This window comes from Aspergillus undulatus, assembly GCF_047715775.1.
Source record: "Aspergillus undulatus strain CBS 261.88 unplaced genomic scaffold BDV17scaffold_57, whole genome shotgun sequence".
Lineage (NCBI taxonomy): Eukaryota > Fungi > Ascomycota > Eurotiomycetes > Eurotiales > Aspergillaceae > Aspergillus > Aspergillus undulatus.
Genome location: NW_027396661.1, coordinates 84,755 through 106,199, shown reverse-complemented (window position 1 = coordinate 106,199; position 21,445 = coordinate 84,755). Strand labels below are relative to the sequence as shown.

General features: G+C 51.4%; 8 protein-coding genes across 8 annotated transcripts; 3 read left to right on the top strand and 5 right to left on the bottom strand.

Annotated features, from left to right (window-relative positions):
* Positions 1–14: 14 nt before the first annotated feature.
* Positions 15–1,746, bottom strand: BDV17DRAFT_300474 (major facilitator superfamily domain-containing protein; the record flags this gene model as incomplete). Its single annotated transcript, XM_073764072.1, has 4 exons — positions 1,414–1,746; positions 451–1,356; positions 66–402; positions 15–36 (listed from the first exon to the last, which is right to left on the bottom strand). Exons 1-4 carry the CDS (start codon positions 1,550–1,552, stop codon positions 15–17), a joined length of 1,404 nt encoding a protein of 467 aa, XP_073612014.1. The 5' UTR covers positions 1,553–1,746.
* Positions 1,730–3,819, bottom strand: BDV17DRAFT_272749 (uncharacterized protein). Its single transcript, XM_073758927.1, has 3 exons — positions 3,771–3,819; positions 2,805–3,711; positions 1,730–2,753 (listed from the first exon to the last, which is right to left on the bottom strand). The coding sequence occupies exons 2-3, from the start codon at positions 3,494–3,496 to the stop codon at positions 2,183–2,185; spliced, it is 1,263 nt and encodes a 420-aa protein (XP_073612013.1). The 5' UTR covers positions 3,497–3,711; positions 3,771–3,819; the 3' UTR covers positions 1,730–2,182.
* BDV17DRAFT_272747 (peptide alpha-N-acetyltransferase complex B subunit NAT3) lies at positions 3,777–4,831 on the top strand. The gene is made up of 3 exons (XM_073758926.1): positions 3,777–3,795; positions 3,858–4,179; positions 4,253–4,831. Exons 2-3 carry the CDS (start codon positions 4,011–4,013, stop codon positions 4,654–4,656), a joined length of 573 nt encoding a protein of 190 aa, XP_073612012.1. The 5' UTR covers positions 3,777–3,795; positions 3,858–4,010; the 3' UTR covers positions 4,657–4,831.
* Position 4,832: 1 nt separating this feature from the next.
* Positions 4,833–7,132, bottom strand: BDV17DRAFT_272745 (MCT family MFS transporter). The gene is made up of 2 exons (XM_073758925.1): positions 6,210–7,132; positions 4,833–6,142 (listed from the first exon to the last, which is right to left on the bottom strand). The coding sequence occupies exons 1-2, from the start codon at positions 6,389–6,391 to the stop codon at positions 5,014–5,016; spliced, it is 1,311 nt and encodes a 436-aa protein (XP_073612011.1). The 5' UTR covers positions 6,392–7,132; the 3' UTR covers positions 4,833–5,013.
* On the bottom strand, positions 7,133–8,710 carry BDV17DRAFT_272743 (DNA-directed RNA polymerase core subunit RPO26). Its single transcript, XM_073758924.1, has 4 exons — positions 8,470–8,710; positions 8,051–8,338; positions 7,868–7,987; positions 7,133–7,802 (listed from the first exon to the last, which is right to left on the bottom strand). The coding sequence occupies exons 1-4, from the start codon at positions 8,502–8,504 to the stop codon at positions 7,769–7,771; spliced, it is 477 nt and encodes a 158-aa protein (XP_073612010.1). The 5' UTR covers positions 8,505–8,710; the 3' UTR covers positions 7,133–7,768.
* Positions 8,711–8,773: 63 nt separating this feature from the next.
* BDV17DRAFT_272738 (C2H2-type zinc finger protein) lies at positions 8,774–11,133 on the top strand. Its single transcript, XM_073758923.1, has 2 exons — positions 8,774–8,906; positions 8,960–11,133. Exons 1-2 carry the CDS (start codon positions 8,828–8,830, stop codon positions 10,687–10,689), a joined length of 1,809 nt encoding a protein of 602 aa, XP_073612009.1. The 5' UTR covers positions 8,774–8,827; the 3' UTR covers positions 10,690–11,133.
* A 541-nt stretch (positions 11,134–11,674) lies between these two features.
* On the bottom strand, positions 11,675–13,229 carry BDV17DRAFT_294725 (uncharacterized protein; the record flags this gene model as incomplete). The annotated part of the gene is made up of 3 exons (XM_073762905.1): positions 11,675–11,747; positions 11,817–12,573; positions 12,632–13,229. 3 exons carry the CDS (start codon positions 13,227–13,229, stop codon positions 11,675–11,677), a joined length of 1,428 nt encoding a protein of 475 aa, XP_073612008.1.
* Positions 13,230–17,372: 4,143 nt separating this feature from the next.
* Positions 17,373–20,931, top strand: BDV17DRAFT_294724 (PH domain protein; the record flags this gene model as incomplete). The annotated part of the gene is made up of 3 exons (XM_073762904.1): positions 17,373–17,559; positions 17,612–17,769; positions 17,824–20,931. The coding sequence occupies 3 exons, from the start codon at positions 17,373–17,375 to the stop codon at positions 20,929–20,931; spliced, it is 3,453 nt and encodes a 1,150-aa protein (XP_073612007.1).
* Positions 20,932–21,445: the final 514 nt, after the last annotated feature.

The window sequence follows — 21,445 nt, the reverse complement described above, 5'->3', positions numbered from 1 at the left end:
TTAGCTTTACACTTTTAAGGAAATAACCGCAAAATCCTCAGCGGATTCCGCCTCCAAAGAATAACCCACCCCCCCCCAAAAGCGACGCCACCCCAGTAAAAACAATAAGCGGTCCATACGAGCTCCCAATTCCAAACCCAGCACAGTCACGCTGCCCGGTCCTCGAAGACGCCGATACAAGCAACGACCCAACACTCAACAACCTCACCTCCGCAAACCCCCCACTCGCATATCCGACCCCCCTCACCCCATTCAGCAACCCGTACACCATCCCCGGATCAAGCGCCTCATTCCGCTCCGCTGCCTCGCGCTCTAGTTGCTTGAGCATCCCGCCCCAGGTAGCGCTGTACCCGCCGCTGAAGAACCCGAAGGTTAGGGAGAAGAGGATGAGGAGAGCTGCTCCTGTTCCTCCTGTTCCTCCTCCTCCTCCGTCTCCAGTACCACCTTCACTCCCAGACGGTTTCGAATTCGAATTCGTTAGACCCCAAAGGAGGAAAGTCGCAACGGCACACGTAATCGGTGGGATACTAGACGTCGTCTGGACCGAGAGCTTGAGGTGGTTATTGTCGCTCAGCCAGGCGAAGAAGCTCGATGCGATTATACCCGGTGCATTGAAGAGAGCGAGCAACATTGTCCCCGACGTCTGGGAGAGGTTGCTCACGTCGCGCGCGTAGGTGGATAGGTATGTCTGCGGAATCCCGTAGCCCGACGACTGGAAGATTATGGCGGTGCTGTAGAGGTAGATGCTCCGATGGCGGAGGAAGGACCAGGGGATTTGTCTACCGCTGTGCTCTCGAGTGCTGCTTGCTTGGGCGAGGGAGAGTCGCGATGGATGTGTTGGGATGAGCAGGATGGAGAGGATGCTTGTTCCGGCCACGATGGCAGTCCAGACTCGTAGGGTTGTGGCGTATCCGTGGGCGTTTATCAGGGCCCGGAGCATGAACGGACAGCTCGTCCCGACGATGTTCTTGCATGATAGGACGATCCCGTATGCTACGGCGCGGTTGCTACCGCTACCGCTGGTAGCATACCATTCCCCCAGGGACAGGGTGGTAGGACTATAAATGAGGGCGCAGCCAATGGCGGAAGTGATACCCTGGGAGACGAGCAAGTGTCCGATCGAGGTACTATACGAGGATAAGAAGAAACTAAGACAGGCGATGGCTGTGCCGATAGAAGCGGCGAGTTGGCGTCTATGAGCCCAGCAGCGCGTGAAGAGGGCGAAGAGAAAAGGCATGGACAGGTACATGACGCCGTTGGCGGTTGTGCCGATTACACCAGTGATGCTGTGGTCTCCGTGGAATGTCCAGTTGTTGGAGTAGTATTCTTGGAAGACGCCGTAGCTCATTGCGAACCCTGCACGGGGCGTAAGTATGTATTGTAGCTGGCCATCTAGGAAAGGGGTTCACGAACCCCATATTGGTAGCTGGAGGATGCAAGAGCCGATGAGGACACAATGTTTGGTCCATTTTGATTCTGACACAACACTTTCGTGTTGTTCATCAGTCCAGATTTGCAGCTGTGGGAGGGGATATTCTTCAGTCTCGTTCATTGTGAGTCAGTGACTGGACTATGCTCTTGGATGATGATGGGCGAGGTCGCAGATCTTATATCTCCTCCAACTCGGTCCTATAGTGCGGGGTCAGCCAGTCAACCAATACATTCTCGTTGACTCATTGGAAGGATATTCCTTTGAAGCCTGCAAGAAAGCAAGCACGAGATGGCCCCTCTCTATTCCGTGGAAAGCGATAAGCACCAGTGTACACCTCATTGTATTTGTCTAGCTCGACCTGCGAACATAACAGCACATGAAACACCGAAGGACAGAAAAGAACAATCTAAGCATTGTATGATTTGAAAATAAAGGGAAATAGATAGTTAGTCCGTAAGACTAAGGAAAGACATGACAGTCATGCATGCCATGCATGGCCCCAGATAGGTAGAGATAAAGAAAATCTATATACAAAGAAAGAAAAGGTGGATATGCCGTATGGTCCGGGAAAGTAAACACGAAATGAACCAAAGATAGATGTAGATCCGATGCAAATGGGGGATATTCTTCATGTAATATGACGGTAGATAGGAAACGCAGGGAACCCTTGTATGATCTCATCAAAGAGAAAACGTGCAAAGACCGAGAAGAGGAAAAAGCAAACGAGAAACGATAAAAGCTCTGTTCAATCTAAGCAGCAACGGCCTCTGCGCCAGCAGCACCGAAGAGCTTCTCCCTCCACTCTCCACAGAAAGCCTCGAAGCCACTGACGACGTCAGTGCACTCACGGCCGGCCTCCCGGTCCTTTAACCGGCGATCCCAGTCACCCCTCTCGATCCATCGGGTTCCTTCCTCGCGGCCTTCTTCTTCACGACGAAGGTCTGCAACGAGTTCCCGGGCCGAACGGAGCCGCCGGGAGGCAGTTGATGTGAGCTGGCGTGATTCGTAGAGTGTGTCACTCAAGCCGCGGAGAGAGAGGGTTATGTCGGAGGTTTGTGAAATCAAGGTCTGGAGTGAAGTGAGGGGGTCGGATGCGGGAGATTGTGAGCGGGAACTTGTTGGTGAGGCGTGGTGCTGGTGGTCTGCGAATGGGTAGGGGAGGTTAGGGAGGAGGCCTTCGTCGATTAGAGGTATTAGAGCGTCAATGGCTTCTTCGGAGAGCAATGGAAATGGAGCAAAGAGAAGAGGGTGCGTGAGGTTTTGGACGGTGCGGGTTTGGTGAGTGAGATACGATGTGATTGAAGAATGGGCGGTAATGAGTCTAGAGAGATAGTCAGCAAGCATCCCCCAAAGCCATAAAGGCAAAACATGCCTCATAGCACTATTCTCAACCCCGCTCTGCGCCCCTAGATCCTGAAGCGCTGCAACCGCACGCTCAACAACATGGTCTGTTTCACTCCCATTATTCTCAAGCCCCCGTCGAGCTAGACTCTCAATCTCCGCAATCTGGTTCTCCAGCCCCGGGGGCATATCAGCCACCTCCTCAAGATCCGAATCATTCCCATAATCCGACCCATCATATTGCGACTCATGTCTCCGGTGCCTATTTGAGACGTTCCGTAGTTTGGGCCGGGGCGGTTGTAAAGAGTCACGCTCATCATATGAAGACCCCGGCGAGGGCGTCCTTGTTCTTGATTGTCCCGGCGAATGTGACTCCATCGGTGCGGCTTCTTGTCCAGACGCGTATCCATAGCCGCCTTCTTCTTCTTCCTCCTCCCAAGCGTCTGCTAGTTCATCCGCAAGGTTCCCTAGGCCACCGCTTGATTCCGCGACTGCTCCGAAGTCGCCGGACATCCTGGCTGATCCGTTCGTGCTCTGCGCGTAGTGTTGTCGGGGTGTACCAGGGGAAGGCGGGCCGGACAAGCGAGGGCTGAGGGGAGAGTTGAGGGAGTAGCCATTTGGCGCGTAAGTCGTCGGCGACATAGGATCCATGTTGCTGTTAGAAGACCACCTGCGACTGTGGCGGTGAGATAGCCTTAAGGGTGGAGGTGGGCTGGACGGCATGTTGCAAGTGGGAGGTTCCCAACTCCCAATGCGGGACAAAGACAGTTCTTCTAGATTTGTGAAAGAACTGGTTCTGAGCCTTCTGCTGCGTAGGTTTTTGGAGAATAAAGCGTAAGCCGACAGGTTTGGAGCCGTCAATTGTCGTGAAATCGAAAGTGGAGGACAGGGGTTACTCCGAACTGAGAAAACGGGCAACAGTCTCCGTATTCTGTATCCTGAGACAACAAACCAGTCAGACGCCAAACACGTGGGAATACAAGTCACACCTACTTACCGTCAACAGCAATCAGAATGTCAAGGTCAGAAAAATCCGCGTGAAATGCTTCAGGGAGGAGAGTTCAACATTGATTAAAATGATCAGCAGCGAATTTCCCGTGACCGCCGAAGCCCCAATCGAGTAAGGCTATCCAAGGCCCGCCCGCTTTTCTCATCTATTCCCCGCTTCCCTTCAGAAAGTTAAGAAGACAACCACCACATCCTTACAACACACTCCCTACGGGACACAACCAGCACAATGTCGTCCATTCGTCGAATGTCCCCGACAGACCTCTTCAACCTAAACCTCACAAACCTCGACCCGCTCACCGAAAACTACGACCTGGGCTTCTACCTCAACTACCTAATGCGATGGCCTTCGCTCTTTAGCAGCGTGCAGGATCGCAAGGAGGGGATCGCCGGATACAGTACGTCAATCATACACACAAACCCAGTTCTTTGCATAGGTTACCACCACTAACACAATCCTAATAATCCCAGTAATGGGCAAACTCGAAGAACAACACCCCTCAATGAAAGCCTCGGAGCACTACACCCCCTGGCACGGACACATCACCGTCCTAACAGTCGCGCCAAGCTGGCGACGCCTCGGCCATGCGCGCCGACTAACAGAGCGACTAGAGCAAGGGTCCGACATCAACAATGCGTGGTTCGTGGACCTCTACGTGCGCGCGGGAAACAAGGTTGCCGTGGACATGTACAAGGGGATGGGGTATAGCGTTTTCCGGCGTGTCGTGAATTATTACAGTGATGATCCGACGGGACAGTCCGGGGGTGGGGAGGATGCGTATGATATGCGGAAGCCGTGTAGTAGAGATAAGAAGCTGGAGCATATTAGGGAGAATGGGGAGGATTTTCCGGTTAGTCCGGAGTTTGTTTCGTGAGGCAGGGTCTGCTGGGTTGAGGATGTGGTTGGTGGGCATGAGGTGGGTTAGCATTTTGGTGTTTTGGAGTTGTATCATACCTAGGGGCTGTATTTAGATGCACTGCATTGCATTGCGGTTTGACCTTTTAGCATACGATTTAGAATGCGGCCGGGTTTGAGAATTTTTGAGAATTAGTTATTATGCTCAATATCTATATCTATATCTAATGCCCATAATCGCTTCGAGAATGCACTTTTATATTAACCGTCTCTCAACATGAGAGGGCTTCATGATTATCGTGAGCCATGCCAAAAAACCAGGTCGACAAGGGGTATAACTAAAAAAAATATGCTCTACCAGCATCACTGGTCTTTTTCAAGCCTTTTGAACAAGCTTCAGTCCAGTCCGAGACATCCTGACCCCAAAGAAAATAGCAACAGACACAGTCAAGGCGCATCCAGTAAACAACTGCACACCCAGATAACTGTGCGAATTGCTCAAGATGGCACCTCCAATTGGGGTTCCGATGAGCAGCCCAATTGATGTGATAGCGAAGACCATGCCCATGCGCGTTCCAAGCTGGCGCATGTCCTTGGTCAACGACGCCATTACAACAGGGGGAAGCGAGACAAAACCACCTGAGAAGATACCGTACAGGATGGATAGAACGATTATCCCAGGGGTGGTATGAACGCCAATCCAGACGAAAGAGAGGATGGCGGTAATTGTCGAAGCGGGGACGAGCATATTCAAGGGACCTGTGTGGTCAGCGATGAAGTTGGGCGCGATTCGGCCAAAGGTGGATCCTGCGTTGAGCATGGAGAGAAGATAGAAGCCTAGCTTGTCGTCGACTATTCCAGTTTCGATAGCATAGGACTGGACGTAGAAGAGGAAGTTGTAGAAGCCGAGGAAGCCCATGAACATGCCGATAGAGAACAGCACGAAGATAGGCTCCTTAAAAGCATCTAGCTGGATGAGCTTGCGCTTCTCGGTTGGAACAAACCGCATGCGCATGAGCGAAAAGGAAATGAGACAGGTTCCCAAGGCGAGAAAGCCTACTGCGCGCGTTGCCCATTCAAAACCGACTTTTTGCTGTAGTTCGTTGAACATGATCGGGTATATGACTCCACCGATGCTACTTCCTGTGGCTGCGATACCGTTCGCGAGCCCTCTCTTTTGTCTGAAGTATTGAGGTAGAATTGCGATTGCGGGTACGAATAGGGTTCCGCAGGCCAATCCGATACAGATTCCTTGGGCTAGAATGAAATGCCAGAACTCTGACGAAATACTGGTCATCATCAGACCGAACGGAAGCATGATGGTCCCGAAAGCAAGAAGCGCGCGAAAGTATCCGGCATCGAAGAGGGGTCCCGTAACAACACCGAACAGCATGAGGAGGAAAGACTGTAGCGAACCAACCCACGCGATGGTCGACGAGGGTTTATCGGACAGGAGAGTTTGCTCGTAATATGTCTGGTAAACGCCCCATGTGTTTACCACTCCCCTAGAAGTTGTTAGCAACAGATTATATCTGGAATATCAGGAATGATATCGTCGGGTTCGCAACGTACCATGAGTTGAAGAAGAGGAAGAAGGAACCCGCAACTTGCAACCAGGCTGCTAAGCCAGTATCGAACACCGGCTCCGGCTTGTTCTCAACTGGTTGAGCCGGCGGAGGATTCATCTTTTCCACATCCTGGCCATCCTCCACAGCGTTCATCGTCTGCTCCCGAACGTCGACGTCTGTGCCCATTCTCGAAGAGTAAGGTCTGCGTTATGCGGCTCGAGGACAAACGCAGTAGCGGCGTTCTTGTGGCGAGTAATGCGCTTGAAGCAACAGTCGCCGGATCTTCTAATTGCAGGCGCGGAAATCGCTTGGAAAGTTTTCGAATTTAAGAAATTCTGCGGACTCACGCCCGAGCGGCGATCCTGGTAAATTATTTGGCGCGGGCCCACCGTGAGTAGGCTAAGCTTGGGAATAGGAGGCCGCACCCGGGGGGGAGATCCACATAGGCGCAGTCAACCACAAAGAGTCTGGCAATTTGATTTGTCTCCAGGGCAAATTCCAAGCTTCGAAGTTCCAACGAGTTGAGGGCTAGGCACCGGGCGCTCAGTGCGTTCGGACTTTACTCCCTCGTCCGAGACCTCGATATCAAAATTTCAAGCCATGCTTCGGCACTTCCCTGGACGAGCAGAGCCGATAGCCCATGATTGAGCGATCATCGTTTCCTTGGGTCATATATTCGCTAAAGGTCGGTTAGCAGTTAGCACCTTATGAGCTCCTCTCACTTGCATAAGGGAATCTGGACCGGCGATTAGTGGCAAGGACAATAAATTAGCGTGACGCCGTGCCGATTTACCCAGCGGGGAAGATGCAATACGCATACGCTCAAAGAAACCCTGGTACTTGGAAGGTCGAGGGTCCCTTGACTTGCGATTCGGTAGCAATATTCGGGTCCATCCTGCCTCCACAGAAGTTTGAGCGGCGGGACAATGACTCGGAGAATAACTGGACTCGATCAGATATTGCGCAAATTGCACGACGGTTGTCGGTCAGCAATCGAATTCGATCACGTGAACGTCGATATAGATCAGATCCAAGGCATGCAAAGCACAAACTATCGATTATGTGCCACACCAAGGTTGACTCAGAAGCTTATGGCTATTCTCTAAAAGTTCTGAGCACAGCATGAGCGAACAGTTTTGGATGGTCTCAAAGCCCAGAGGAGTGTGAACAGTCTTGCGCGCTAATCTTTCAAGGAAGATGCTCAGATCGGTACGATGCGATAGGGTGTTCTCTGGAAGCCAGGGATCCTCAGGGTAAGTCGATATTATACTCTTTTGCTTGGCTGACAGTCGGTGTCATACTACGAGGCGGCTTTATCTTGAACGATGCATCAGGACAGTCCATGATCAACAGCAAACTTTTCTTTTTATTCTTTCAATATGAAGATACACTAACAATGGTTGCATGTTTTTTTCTTATTTTGCCTGTGTAGGACCGGTTAGTATGACCGTCGCCCATGTCCTACTCCTAAACTCCAAACGCTATGCGGAACTTGGCAAAGTTCAACCAGAATAACAATAACAGGAAGCGAAACCCATGTTAAGATACAAGTTCGTCATTAGATTATAGAAGCTCTTCGCATGTCCAATCCTCGTATCTGTGTTGCGTCATCAGAAACACATCCAACACTCCAGAAGATAAGGGCACAAAGACATCACTTACGTCCCATCCGGCAGATATCTCCTCACAATCAGGGGGATCTTCTTCTGATTCAACTCCTTCATGGCAATCTGTAACGGATCCGTCTCTCCCTCAAGATCTACCAGCACCGGCGCATTTAGACTAACATAAAGTCAGCAAAGAGCGCTCCTCTTCCCCGTTATTCATTTGATAACCGGAACGAACCTGATCTGAAGAGCTCTTGTACCCAAAACACGAGCCCTCTCGTATTTGGTCATGTATGGGGTCGTCGTGCGTTGGTCGTTGGGAATCTTCTTCGCCCGCGCCTGTTCGACTACTTTCCCCGAGTATCCTGCATTCGGGTCGCCTGAGACGACAACACGGTCTCCGTTCACGGCAGGGTCGTACTGGCCATCCTCGTAGCCCTCTGCGCCTTCTGGGTCTTCAATATCCTCGGGGTTAAGAAAGTCATCGGGCTCGATGTCTTCAAAGTCCTGGCCGGGCTCATCGTAGCTATTGCGCAGAGCATGTTAGTATGCATGAACTAGCTTGCTCCCAAGCAGCGAGACGGGTGGAGGTATAATGTTTGTTCCGCAATCCTTCATGGTCCCGAAGAACAGAGACAAAGCAGGCAGTGTTCTTACTGGTCTTCAGCTTCGTTATCGCCGTAGTCGGACATTGTGAGAGCTGCGCGAGCCGGTACTCGAGGGATTGGCGCTTAAACGAGAGCGGAGTGGGAGAGGGAGGGTCGTCGAGGCTCTTTTGTTCGAAGATTTCATTCAAGCCGTCGCAACATCGAAAAAGGCGGCGGAAAAGTTCCTGATGCCGCTAACCTGTTTCGTGCTAGAAGTTCTCACCGCCCTTTCTCCTTCTCGGCAAAATTTTGACCTCTCCAGAAATTTATCTGACCTTGCCTCGTTTTTGTTTATCGAATATTTCACAGTTGACACTCTATCCATGTTAGAAACCTCATAGCACACTTGCTTGTGCGCTCTATCGAGCATGGGTCAAAAAAGGTCGTCAACCGGGGACTATCCCAGCCCTAAACGGCTACAGAGACAAGCGGCCCTTGAAGAGACCGGTAAGCTCCCGCGAAATTTATCAAGACGCATATGGGGAACTAATTGCTGTTAGATCCAATATATGAGGAAGCGCATTCTGACCTGGACTACTCGTCACACGACAATGCCAGCATTGTTAGCGGCAGTCTCCACGACACACCAGCCACGCCCTTCTCAACAACCTCGACCTCCGTGAAATACCCGTCCGAGTTAAAAACCCACCTCTGCCCGTTTGAGGGTTGCACCAAGGCTTTCAATCGGCCCGCTCGGCTCCAGGAACATTTGCGCTCACATAACAACGAGAGATTATTCAGTTGTACCCACGATGGGTGCGACAAGACCTTCCTGCGCGCCTCACATTTGAACCACCACGTCAAAAGCGCACACACAGGCGTGCGCGACTATGTTTGCGATCGCCCAGGCTGCGGAAAGAGCTTCGTGACTGGCTCACGACTTCGAAGACACCTGGCCGCCCACGATGGCCAAGACAAGTACCGGTGTACCGAGTACCCGCCATGCAACGAGACCTTCCGCAAACACTCCACACTCCAGAAACACGTCTTGTCCGTGCACTTGAAACAGAAGCCGTTCCAATGCACACATATCAACTCAGAGACAGGCGAGAAATGCACAATGGCGTTTGAATCAGCGGGCCACCTCCGCGCACATGAGAGCAGAGTCCACACGGAAAAGCGCTTCAGCTGCGCCGAGTGCACTCAGCGCGCAGAGGAAGCCAAAACACAAAATCAACCATTGATGCCCCCGCCTGCTTCCTTCCCGACATACTCTCTCCTCCAAGCACACATCCGCGCAGCGCATCCACCACAATGCCCCAACTGCGCCGTGACGTGCTCGACGGCCCGCGAACTCCGCCGCCACCTCGAAGTCGCCCACGGCAACGTCAGCCTCGACGACCGGCGGATCTTCCCTTGTACCTTGCCAGGCTGCGACCGCAGCTTCACGAAGAAGGGTAATCTTACCGTGCACATTCGGACCGTGCACGATGGCGAGAAGCGCTTTGTCTGCGGAGAGACAGACCTCTCTGCTTCGAAACGCGTGGCGGGCTGGTCGCCCGCCGAGGGATGCGGAAAGCGCTATGGTAGTAAACTCGCTCTTGAAGAACACATTCGCACCGCGCATTTGGGATTCCAAAACTCCAAGGCTGAGCGGCGCCAGAAACTCGGGAAGCGTGGCGACTCCTTGTCCACCACAACCTCGACCACAAATAACACCGACAACAACAGTAATAACCTTTCCGCCCTCGCTACCCTTACAGGCGAGGGTTACGCCGATGCAACAGGCCGTCAAATTACATGTCTGATCTCAACATGCCCGCACCGCTTCCACCGCAATTACGATTTATGGGTGCACATGGGCAGCAAACATAATTACACCGAAGACGATATCCGGGATATGTTCCTCCAGCGCGCATTACTGGGCGATGGCAATGGCAACGGCTCAGACTCTCTCCCAGGCGACGTCCTCGGGATTTACGGCCTCGAGTTCGATAATGAGAGTCCGTCGATTGACCGGCCGGATCCATTCGCCGCAGGCCCTGAAACTGACAATGGCCATTGCCATGACCATGACTACCGACTCCCTGAGATTGACATGTACATGGGCACAGATCTCTATGCATTTGTCGGCGAGGAGTTCCCTCCTCGCGAGGACTTCTTTGGCTCGAAAATGCTACCTGTATCTGCAGGCGAACCCACATCCACATCCACATCCAAGATACCCATACCCACTGACGACATGATGATTGATCCGTTCCTAGATTTCAATACTACGGTTAATTCATGATTTGTTTGCTCTTAGCGGACGTTTATTTTTATTTGTACTTGTTTCCGGGTTTCGCTCTCACTTTCTCTTTTCTCCGTCTATATCCACATAGTTTGGCGCATTTGTATTTGGTATTCTGCTAGAAAAGTTTACCTACCTATTCGAGGAGAATAATGGGTGAATCTCTAATGGGCTGAAATCGTACTGCACATGCCAGCCGCAACAATATCCACCTAGCACTACTCAGTAGGAGTATTAGCTGTGAAGGCATACTACTAGAACTTCGCTCATACGAAAAGTACGAACTAACGGCCGCCGCGATCGCACCTTCCCATCGTGGACGTGGATTTGTCTCACTTCGTAAGGCACGACCCAGGCCCAGCTGGAGCCGCTCCTTCTATTCGTACTTGTATCCCTACGCCCGGAGGCCTGAATGGATCGATGCATCTGGATCCTCGATAGACCTTAGGTACTAATTCAGTACCATAGTACCACGTGCTACTACTAGGAGTATTCCGGTAGATGTTTCTTTAAGAGACCCTACCATGCGCCGACTATCGAATGGAACGCCCACCCTGGGTTAGGAGCATCAAAACCTACTGCAGAGAGGAGGCGATCTTAGGTGCACTGTTATAAGGGGCGATTTGGCTTGCGTTCTCATCAGGCTCCACTGCTGAAAATGATACCCCAAAGTATGGCCTCCTGTAGCAATTACAAGGGGCAAAGGCAATAAAAAAAAATTCAACAGACATGGGGATCAGAGAGGAGAGTGAGAGCGGGATGAAACTGGAAGACAGAAAGAGATCTCATACCAACAACCAAAGAGCAATAAACTGAAACACTTATCTGGAAGATGGAATATCATTGGGAAATTCGTGTCCAAGATAATGATTGTATTTTTCTATTTTACCTAATAAATCGAATGGCCAAAGTTTGTTTGCAAATGAAGAGTGATTCCTATAAGGTCATAAATTCATGGCAATGGTCAAATGGTGGTCATTTTAGATCAGATAGTCGTATTTCGAAACACGAAAGAGGTCTGGGGAGAGAAATCAGGCAAGTCGTCCTCGTCGGTTGTGCTGTAAAGGCAAGTAACAGCAACATTAGTTCTGTAACTTTGTAGATAACGTAGAAGGTATAAAGCTCACTCGTTTGCTATAGATTCCTCATCCGAAGAGCTCGCGATGCCGGTTAAGCTTCCATCAACAGAGGCCTGGGCGACTGACTGCATATACCCATGCCCAGAGCGGCGACGGGCAGACGGACTCGATAGCGTAGGCTTCTGTGCATCTCTCTTGCGTGAAAGAGAAATGTCATCGTAGAGGACCGAGGAGAGCTTATGACCTGCTCTTGCAACATCCTCGAAGTAATCGGTGTTGCGAGCAGGAAAGGCCTTGTCATCTCCAGGGACCATGGGCGACGGAGAAAGCCTGGCATCTCTAGAAGCCGCTCGAAGACGTATAAGGTGTAGTAAGAAGCAATAATACTCGTTTCTGGGATTCTTGGGTGGCTTAAGAACAAAAAGTCTAGCAACGTGGCAGAACAGTTGGACAGCTGCAAATCCTCTTGCCAGACTGAGCCACAATGCTGTCCGGAGCACGAGGTCAAGGACTCTGTCTTCTACTCCGTGAGAGGCCCAACTGACTAGATCACCATCGCGCGCTTCAGTGGATGACTGGCGAGGGGTCCCCGGGGATTTGGGAGGCAGCCACCCGGACGCTCTTGCCTTCGCGGGTTCGTTCGCCGAGATGTGTGACTTGTAATGCTGAAAGAACTTTGTGAGTTCAATTTCAGAGCCGTTGAAGCTGTCCCATTGAAGGGTGGCCTTGCATGTGTCGAGGCGGATCTGCCTCAGACTGAACATCTTCGGCCATTCGGTTTCATCCGCGTCGTTGTAGATGGTCCCTAGGGTTGAGAAAAGAGACGTCAGTAGTGGAAGAAGATATAGCTCGTGCTGACTTACTACTCTCATAGCCCGGTTGCAAAGCTTCGCAGATGTCGTCCTTGAACATCTCGATCGTCCGGATAGATGCCTCCAGCTGCTCGCATGTCTTAGCCGGATCCGCGCGTCGAGTATTCAACCAGAAGATTTCCCGGTTTGTTCCTTCACGAATCGGTTCCAGTAGCCTTCGAAGCATCTGCATCTCAGCTACAAAGAATGTCTCGTCGCTGGCGCTATTCTTGCTTGGTTGGATGATTGGAGTGCCGTGATAGTTGTTTCCAAGCCAGTTCTCCAGGCCGAATTGGGTATGCTCAATCGCTTCAAAACTTTGAAACAGAAGCAGCAGAAGATGAGCAAAGGAGCCTGGGAATACATTTTTGGCAAGCCAGGGGAGGGAAGCCAAGATGGTGTCGCCAAAGGCACCAGGATCGAAGCCCTTAGTGAACTTGCCCATCAGACCGTCCAGCCTTTTGTTGTCCGCGTCGATGATATGAAAAGCTTTTTCGTCAACCATAGCGTAGGAGCTGCCCTGAGAATCGAAGGGAATATCCACGGCTCCAGAATCGACCTCACTGAGAGGCCTAGCTGGAGCAGCTGGGGAGGAACCAAAAAGATCCATGGCGAAGGTCAATTCCAAAAACGGCCGTTGACGCTGAAAATGAACACAGAAGATATATAATGAAAGGTCAAGAAGAGATACAAAGGAGGAACACAAGAACAAGAAACAAAAAAGTAGGGTAAAAATCGAATCCTGGAAGTCTGGAATGAGTCTGAAGTTGAAGGCTGAGGTTGAATACCAAGTCACTAATGGATCACAGGGTGGAGGGAAATAAATGCAAAGATTTAGAAACAGGGAGGACTGGAGCCTGGGACCTGAAAGGAAATATAGACATGTTGAAGGCGGAAAGGCTGAATGGAAAATGCGCTCATTTGGACTTGAGCAAGAAGAGTGAATTGTTGACTTGCGCTGACTGAGTGAATCCCATCCAACATGGCCCCAACTAACCCTCTTGGGACGGTCTTGCTACACCACGGCCAGGACTATTTGCAATCCGAGATAATCCTAGTTGGGAAGGGTCGGTAGTTTGATATCCAAGAAGCAGATGATCTTCTTTCCAATGCCATAGTACTGAAGGTGAAGAGCATCCTTCCAAAGGCTGGTTCTCACACGCCACCTCGGAACTTGTACCTTCTGTTGTCCACGTTTGGCCTGCCATACCGGTTAGGGATTCCCGTCTGTTTGTCTGGTCATCTCATTTCATACACAGCATTGCTGATGGGGAGGCAGTGGACTCTATATGCAACATGCATTCCTGTCACATCCTGGACCTTTGTCCGGCGCATCAGGTGTCCCTGTCAAGGAACAAGCTTATCGGGACATCTCTATTTATCCATATTAGATGGTCGGGGTGTCCCAAGTCATTTTCATGGATTGCAAAAACATCGAGCTCAAAAAGTAAGCAGCAAGAAGCTAGACTATACAGCGTGTGGAAAGCGGGCCGGTTGGAAGTTGCAGTGCACACTGCACAGGGTTCTCTTCCTCCTCATCGGATTCGATACATCAAGTCTCGTTAAATCTACTATAGAGCCGCTGCATAAAGTACAGAATACGTACTTCTGACAAGTGAACAGTAGTTTCAGAGCATGCACAGTACTTTTTAACAAGTGAGATGTACTTTCAGCAAGTGTACTTGCTTTTAAGCCCCGAATCATGCACGAGGAGCATTAAGGCGTTTCAAAAACTCGGACTCTTCCCCGGGACTACGTACAGTTATCCAAGGAATTGGGTGTATCTGGTTTATACACTCCGTAGATACGAAACACGCATAGTTTAGATTAGATCATTTGGTCCTACACTTGCTGCAGATCGCGCACACGAACCCGGCGCCATTTGCAAGTGCCCATCCAGCCTGATGGTCTCTTACATGTCTGATTGGCCTAGCATAGCACAATTGTGGGGCAGCCTAAGCCCTGAAAAGTACAAGGCTGGCCCACAGCTTTCTGTACAGAAAACCTAATCAAAATTAGAATACCCAGGGCTCCAGTCCAACTAGCACGACCGGTTCCAGGATCTTCAACACTCGGGCGCAACAAGAGGCAATAGACTCGAGGTCATGAGCAAATAAAATCGGATGTTCGAGGCCAATGATCTCCTCCGTAGTAGAGACGAGAATCAACCAGTATCTGATAGAGAAATACGAGTCCCAACCTCCCAAGAGCCCTGGATATTGCTGCCTTTCTGCCTGACAATGCGCGAACGAGCAACTCCTCAGGTGTTCCCGTCACCACCGACATCCACGATCTTCTCGGATCAGTGCATTGGGCAGCGTACAACTTGATCTACATATGCAGGATACGTTTATATGTTATTGATGCTGTTCACTCGAGGTGTTCTTCAAAAGACGAAGGGTCCCACAAAATTAGCGAGGATAGCGCACAGCCAGAAGTGAACTGTGCCACAGCTTGAATGAACCTGGCTCTTTGAAGCACTCGGTCAGCCACAAACGCGACTCGTTGGAATTGATTCGTTGGAATTTGCATCTCTGGGGACAGATGATCCCAGCTGGATGGTCGAGTCGGCCCGTCTACCGTTGAGGTCATGTTGCCCGCTGGGTTCGATTTGGTAGGGATCGCTCTGGATACGCGTCAGGCTGTCAGCTTGATTTGCGCAAGGCCATTGGAGGGTACGTAGAAGTCTAGCCTCAGCCTTGGCCCTTTATGCATGTCGATGATCGATGTACAAGTGGCAGGTCTCTGCTGATTTGAGACGTTGACAGCTTGACTGAGTCCCCTGAGGTCAGCCCTTTCGCAGAGTAAAGGAGAAGATATAAAGTCAGACGCCTAAAAGCTTTAATCTCATCTCATCCTGCTACTCAGGGGTTAGGGGACAGGGGTTCATCTGATACCGGAGCTGTAAAGGAGAAGAGATCAGGAACCGCAGATGTCGTGGCTGATGGCATTCATTCAGAGAAACGGACTATTCGCGGCTAAGAACAGTAACGGGATCGCTATCTGAATAGTCTCGTCTGAGTGGCCACTCGGGTTGGCGCGGCCTTTAAACATGGGGTCTTGGGGTTGAATCAATTGCCATAGCGGATGGAATCGGCGTGCTTGGCATGGTCCATATTTGTCAAATTGTCTCGGTTATTGCGACTGGTCTTGCCCGCGTGGAAGGACAACAAGAATTGATGGGAGGGTTGGAAGTTAAGAGTGAAGAATTGGATGTTGCCACTGGTAGGGCAGGCGAGCAGTCTAAGACATGCAGGGCCTGTGTTACTATATTTGGGCGCCGTTTTCTTGTACCTCGATTGTCAACGGAGTACTACAACCAGGAAAAGCACAGACTTTGTTTAATGCTATTGTATTTTGTTGCTGGCAAAAAGTATCTTGTTCATGCAAATGATAGTCGAAATTCAAAAGGCTCGAATCCAATATGCGCATCCAATGCACGCTGGCTGCTGGCAATGCTTGCCCAGCACAAGGATAGATGCAACACGAGCCTATCGTAAGCGGGATGCATGGTTCGCTTTGCAAGAAATAAAGCAACGGGCAGAGGGCGCCCTATCCGGAATCGGCGTCCGCTGCAGGCCAGCCTCTCAAGTTCGAGCCTGGACTGTGCCTTACAACTGGTAGAGGGTACAGTTCCTGTGCGGTTACCTGGTTGAGCCACCCGATGACGCACTCGCCTAAAATAAATGTGCCACCATGATTTCTCTCTGTACCTTAGACCGCCCATTGGAATGTCTTCACAGTATGAAGAATAGTACCTACCAGTAACTCAAAGTACTCTATCTCCGGAGTACAGAGGAAAAAAAGAGAGGTCTCAATATCTATTGCTGTGTCTGGCAGAATACGGTGACAGTTTTAAGACTAAGAAGTAATCCACCAGCCCACCGGACCCACGGCGCATCATCTGGACCTCCGCCCGTTTCGCGGCCTCCCAGTCTCACAGTCTGAGTCTCACCTCGTGCTTTCTTTTCTGTTTCTTGATTGCTTCTTGTGTCACTCCTACTTCTCCTCCCGCACCGCTCTTCTCTTCCATCCGCTCTCTCCTTTCCTTCCTATTCTCTCCTCAGCCTGTCTTGGATATCGCTCCTGCTCCTGCTCCCCCCGCATCCCCAAGCTTCCAGATTACCTTGTTAGTGTCCGACTGACTCGGATCTGAGGTCAGGCGCTGACGACTCCCCGACCTTGCGCCATCCATCCAAGAACCAATTCAACTTGGCCACCCGTTCAGCTTCACTCTGGCCCCGTGTCATTCGCTCCCCTCTCCAGCCGCTTTCTTTTCGCCTTCGCTCCATGGCCTCTACCGTCTGAACCTAACCTTGGCGGGTCTTAAGTCCTGACACTTTGTTGCTATCTCCGCACGGATCCGGAGCCCAAAAAGTCAAAACACTATTCTTTAACTTCCGCCCCTTCTCGCTTCTCACCTTCGTCCGCTCGTTTTCGCTCCTGGAAAGAATACCTTTTTAGAAGCTGGTCTTCTTGTCATCGTGTGACATCACTCGTTGCAATCATGGGTCGCTCTCGCGGTGAGTACTACTGCTTTGATTAGGTCAACTCTAGAGAATACTTCCAGAAGGACTATCCGCTGACACCACCCCTTGCGTTCATAGTGCTGTCGTTTCTATCTTCATTCAGTGGATCTTCCCGAAAGGCAAGCCCCGACCGAGGGGAACGAATGCCCTCAGCATACAATCGCCCGTCACGATTCGACACGCCATCTCCAGATACACCTTCTCCGCACGATGCCACCCCAACAATGTTGTCAAAGTCCGAACGGCGCATGTCACGGCCGGGCTCGATGGTCTTTACGCACAATCCGCCATTTATGCAACTAGCGGAGGATACACCAGCCGAACTCACGCGGATTTTCTCTTACATGAACAGCCATGCCAACAAGTTGTACTACGAGGGGTATTTCCTAAAACTGAATGATTTGGATACAAGTACGTTCATGCCGTTGTGTTACATGCTCGGACTGACGGATACTCTTCTCAGATGGTCGGCCATGTGCTGAACGACAATGGGTAGAGTGCTATGCTCAGCTTGTCGGGACAGTCCTGTCACTATGGGATGCCGCTGCGCTGGACGCAGCAGGCGACGCGGCAGATGTTCCCGCCACATTCGTTAATCTCTCGGATGCTTCCATTAAACCAGTAAGATATGCCGGAAATTCCCAGTCGGTGATGCCTTTTTAACACTGGAATCAGATTGGATCCCTTCCTACGCAGAACCAAGCAGGCGCGCAATCTCTACAAAATGTTCTGAGCGTCTCCTCTGCGGGTCAGAACCGATATCTCCTCCATTTCGACTCCTACGACTCCTTGATCCAGTGGGCAGCAGCAATCCGCCTAGCCATGTACGAACTTACCTGTCTCTACGAGGCCTACACTGGCGCCATCATCGCCGCAAAGGGTAGAGAACTGAACAACATCCGAATGATACTTGAGCGCACTCGATTCAAGCATGAAGATTGGGCTCGGGTGAGATTCGGAGCAGGAACCCCGTGGCGGCGATGCTGGTTTGTGATCACGCCGCCAGACGAGAAAGAGCTCCAAAAGGCCAGGAAAACAATGAAGAAGAAATCTGCGTATGATCGTGTGCCGAGGTTGGCAATAGGCAACATCAAGTTCTACGAGACCAAGAAAACAAAAAAGGTGAAGCCGATCGCAACAGTCACCGACGCCTATTGTGCCTACGCCATTTACCCTCAATCGAAAGCCTTAATCGATCAGTCGACATTGATCAAGATCGAGGGAAACTTTATCCTACACTCGCAGTCGGAGTCGAAGGTGGAGGGTTTTGTTTTCGTCATGCCAGAAGTACATCCCGCCGTGAGCGGTTTCGAGATAATGCTACAATTCCTGATGCCGACTTTCGACACCTTCAACCTTTACGGGCGCCCGACTCGGTTCATTGCTGCGGTGAACCACATCAAGAGCATCATGTTCGCTTTCCCCAACAAAGAACGCTATGATTACCTGGACGTCGTGGATATCGTTAGTCTCATGCGGGCTCCCGAATCACAGAATTGGACAGAGGCGGAGTGGCGGAAGCAGCTTAAGGATGCAACGGCATGCCGGATGGCCAATGTCAGCAGCAGAACAAGCAGCATGGCCACAAACAGGCCTCGCTTCCGTGCTAGTCTACCCAATCGGTATAGCCAGGTCCCTGCCCACCCGTCATCGCGAAAGGAACCATTCGCTGGATATAAGCCCGAATTCAATCAGTCGGTAGACGCGATCGTGCAACAAGTACCCAAAGAGGAGCCATTCAACAGCGCAGCACCACACTCGCGAAGCATGTCCGATGCACCATGGTTTGCCCCAAGACCCTTCCAAAACGCCGCAGTGGTCGAGGACTCTTCAGCATCATCCGCGCAAGATTTAACGGAAAGCCCTATGGCCGGTAACTCGCCGACCCGAAGCAGCTCGGACGACGACCCACACCAATACTCCCAGCAAGGGCCTTATATGAACCCGGCTCCTGTACCGCAACAATCACCTCCTTCAGATGTTGCGCTACCACCTACGCTCATGCACGACCCTATTGGAAGACCACCAACCAGACCTCAGGCTCCGCCTGATGCGCGGAGAGCCAACGTGCGCATGTCTGATGCCACGCTCGCGCAGTTCGTAGCTGCGTCTGGCGGTCTGAATCTGAGAGACAGACCCACTACATCTGCAAGTCATGGCAGTAGCGACTACACTAACAGTCCTCTGCGACCAGGCTCTTCTCAACCACCCAGCTCACAGCAGGCGGCTTCGTCTCTTCCAGCGTTTGATGGCTTCGTTAACCAACAAACGGAAGAGCAAGAACAGGCTCCGCCGGTACCTCAGCACAGCTTCGGCGTCGTCGGCACGCCATACTCTAACACGCCATCGCCTAGCACATCAAATCCCAAGGTGAATAGGCAGAGCACTCAGAGCATGCGCATCGATACTGAAAAGGCCGTCAAGCGGAAGCCCGTTGGCGGATCCACCCCCACACAACTGACCAGCCCACAAAGTTCCGTTGGTGAACCAAGTTTCGATGACCTTCGCCATACCGTTGATGAAGAGGCTATGAACCTAGTGGGTATCGTCAACCGTCCTACATTTTCTTCAACAAAAACAAAGACCCCGCAACCGCGCCAGGAAGAAGAGAGTGTGTACGGTGACGATGAGTCGACGGCATCTCCTGACTATGCTAGCACTCATGACTCGCTATACAGCAAGAACTCTGTCAAGTCGATACCCAAGCCTAGAATGGGTGTCAAGAAAACTGTGGGAACGGAGATGCAACCGAAGGATGTAGTCATCGGTGACGCGCATTACTCTATGGAAGCCAAGCCTGCGCATAACCCAGACATTCCTACGATTGACTTTGGACCAACGTTGACCTACCTACCTACTACCGGAGGCCCGTCCAAAACGGAACGCCCCAAGACATCGGACACGCTCAAGCAGTTTGATTACTTCAAGAACGATTCTGACTCCACGGAGAGGCAGCGATACTCTTTCCCTGCACGCCAGGCGGACCGCAACCACTCCAGATCACCGAGTCCGGGCGATTTCCGGCGCAGTATGCTGTGGCAACCAGGAATGGCTGCTGCCCGTCCGGCAACTCCTGGTGGCCTTACGCCAGAACAATTCGTGCAACAACGAGCGGCTCCTAGCCCGCCGATCCAAGCCCATCGTCGGTCACCCTCTACCGCGACGGTGACACCAACACCCCGACCCGCTTCCGGTGACTGGACGGCTCATGTGAGGTCACCATCCCAAATGAGCATGACTCGGGACAACAATGCTCGGCCTAAATCTCGCGGTGCCAGCAGCACGATGAACTACAATGATGTCTCATCCCATCTTTCCGCCCGCGAGCAAGAGCACGTCGCCCGTATGACCGGCTCGTCGTTCTTCAATCTGTCTAGTGATAAGCAGAAGACGCCGTCGCCTGTCAACCCTATGGGCCTGGTCGGCGCGATTGATGCTCGAGAGCAGGAGAAGCGGTTGATGAAGGAGGGCATGTCAAACCAGATGGTGCAGCATGCGATTGCGCAGCGTCAGCAGCACTGGCAGCAACAGCCACAGCAGCAGCTAGCGCCGGCTCCTCCTGCTCATTCATACGGAGTACAGACCAGTGCCAACAGCTTCTACAACATGCCTACAGCAAGCCGCACGTGGGATGCTCTGAACCAGTCCTATCGACCCGAGGAACCCCGTCGTCAGTCTTGGTTTGGCCTCCCCACCCAAACTCAGCAGAGCCCTCCGCTGTATCAGCCCAGCCCGCAGCACCCGCAGCAGCGCTTCAGCAACCCCAACATGACCTACTACTAAAATATCCTTAACCTTCATTTTTACCGTCTACCCAGCGTTTCGTCCATTGTTACATCACACCTATTTCCTTCCAAGTTTATATCCATCGCACTTCCTCACTTTCTACTCTTAACCTTCGTTCTCCTTTCCTCTTGGCTCATCGCCCACGAAATCCTAAATTTAGACTTAGATCTCATTACTCTCCTTTCATCTCCGTCTATTTTTGCCGCTATTTCTCTTTTGTGTGTTCTACAGCCTCTACGGCATACCTATCATCTTCGTGCATCGGTTCGGAGTTTTCTTTCATTCCAGGTTGACATTCTCTTTCATGTCCAGCATTGCTCGCACAACTGTGGGGGAGAATGGTGTTTCCGAGGTGCAGCACCTCTTTCTAAGCGGGGAGGATCTGTTAAATATTTTGTTTGTTGAGCGATTGCTCTTGCGTCAGATACTGAGTAATATTATCGAATCTTTTACGTCAGGTCGGGATGTGTTCGTCTTAGCTCGTCCGTATTTATATAGCGACGTTCAATAA

What these genes read in the sequence shown, in the direction of transcription:
- BDV17DRAFT_272749 (XM_073758927.1), bottom strand. Translation starts at nt 3,496, where the DNA reads ATGCCGTCCAGCCCACCTCCACCCTTAAGGCTATCTCACCGCCACAGT. An exon ending in GTTGAGAATAGTGCTATGAG is followed by an intron (nt 2,754 to 2,804) that starts GCATGTTTTGCC and finishes CTATCTCTCTAG; the next exon opens with ACTCATTACCGCCCATTCTT.
- BDV17DRAFT_272747 (XM_073758926.1), top strand. Translation starts at nt 4,011, where the DNA reads ATGTCGTCCATTCGTCGAATGTCCCCGACAGACCTCTTCAACCTAAAC. An exon ending in GGAGGGGATCGCCGGATACA is followed by an intron (nt 4,180 to 4,252) that starts GTACGTCAATCA and finishes TAATAATCCCAG; the next exon opens with TAATGGGCAAACTCGAAGAA.
- BDV17DRAFT_272745 (XM_073758925.1), bottom strand. Translation starts at nt 6,391, where the DNA reads ATGGGCACAGACGTCGACGTTCGGGAGCAGACGATGAACGCTGTGGAG. An exon ending in TTCCTCTTCTTCAACTCATG is followed by an intron (nt 6,143 to 6,209) that starts GTACGTTGCGAA and finishes AACAACTTCTAG; the next exon opens with GGGAGTGGTAAACACATGGG.
- BDV17DRAFT_272743 (XM_073758924.1), bottom strand. Translation starts at nt 8,504, where the DNA reads ATGTCCGACTACGGCGATAACGAAGCTGAAGACCA. An exon ending in GATAACGAAGCTGAAGACCA is followed by an intron (nt 8,339 to 8,469) that starts GTAAGAACACTG and finishes TCTGCGCAATAG; the next exon opens with CTACGATGAGCCCGGCCAGG. An exon ending in AGATATCTGCCGGATGGGAC is followed by an intron (nt 7,803 to 7,867) that starts GTAAGTGATGTC and finishes GACGCAACACAG; the next exon opens with ATACGAGGATTGGACATGCG.
- BDV17DRAFT_272738 (XM_073758923.1), top strand. Translation starts at nt 8,828, where the DNA reads ATGGGTCAAAAAAGGTCGTCAACCGGGGACTATCCCAGCCCTAAACGG. An exon ending in AGCGGCCCTTGAAGAGACCG is followed by an intron (nt 8,907 to 8,959) that starts GTAAGCTCCCGC and finishes AATTGCTGTTAG; the next exon opens with ATCCAATATATGAGGAAGCG.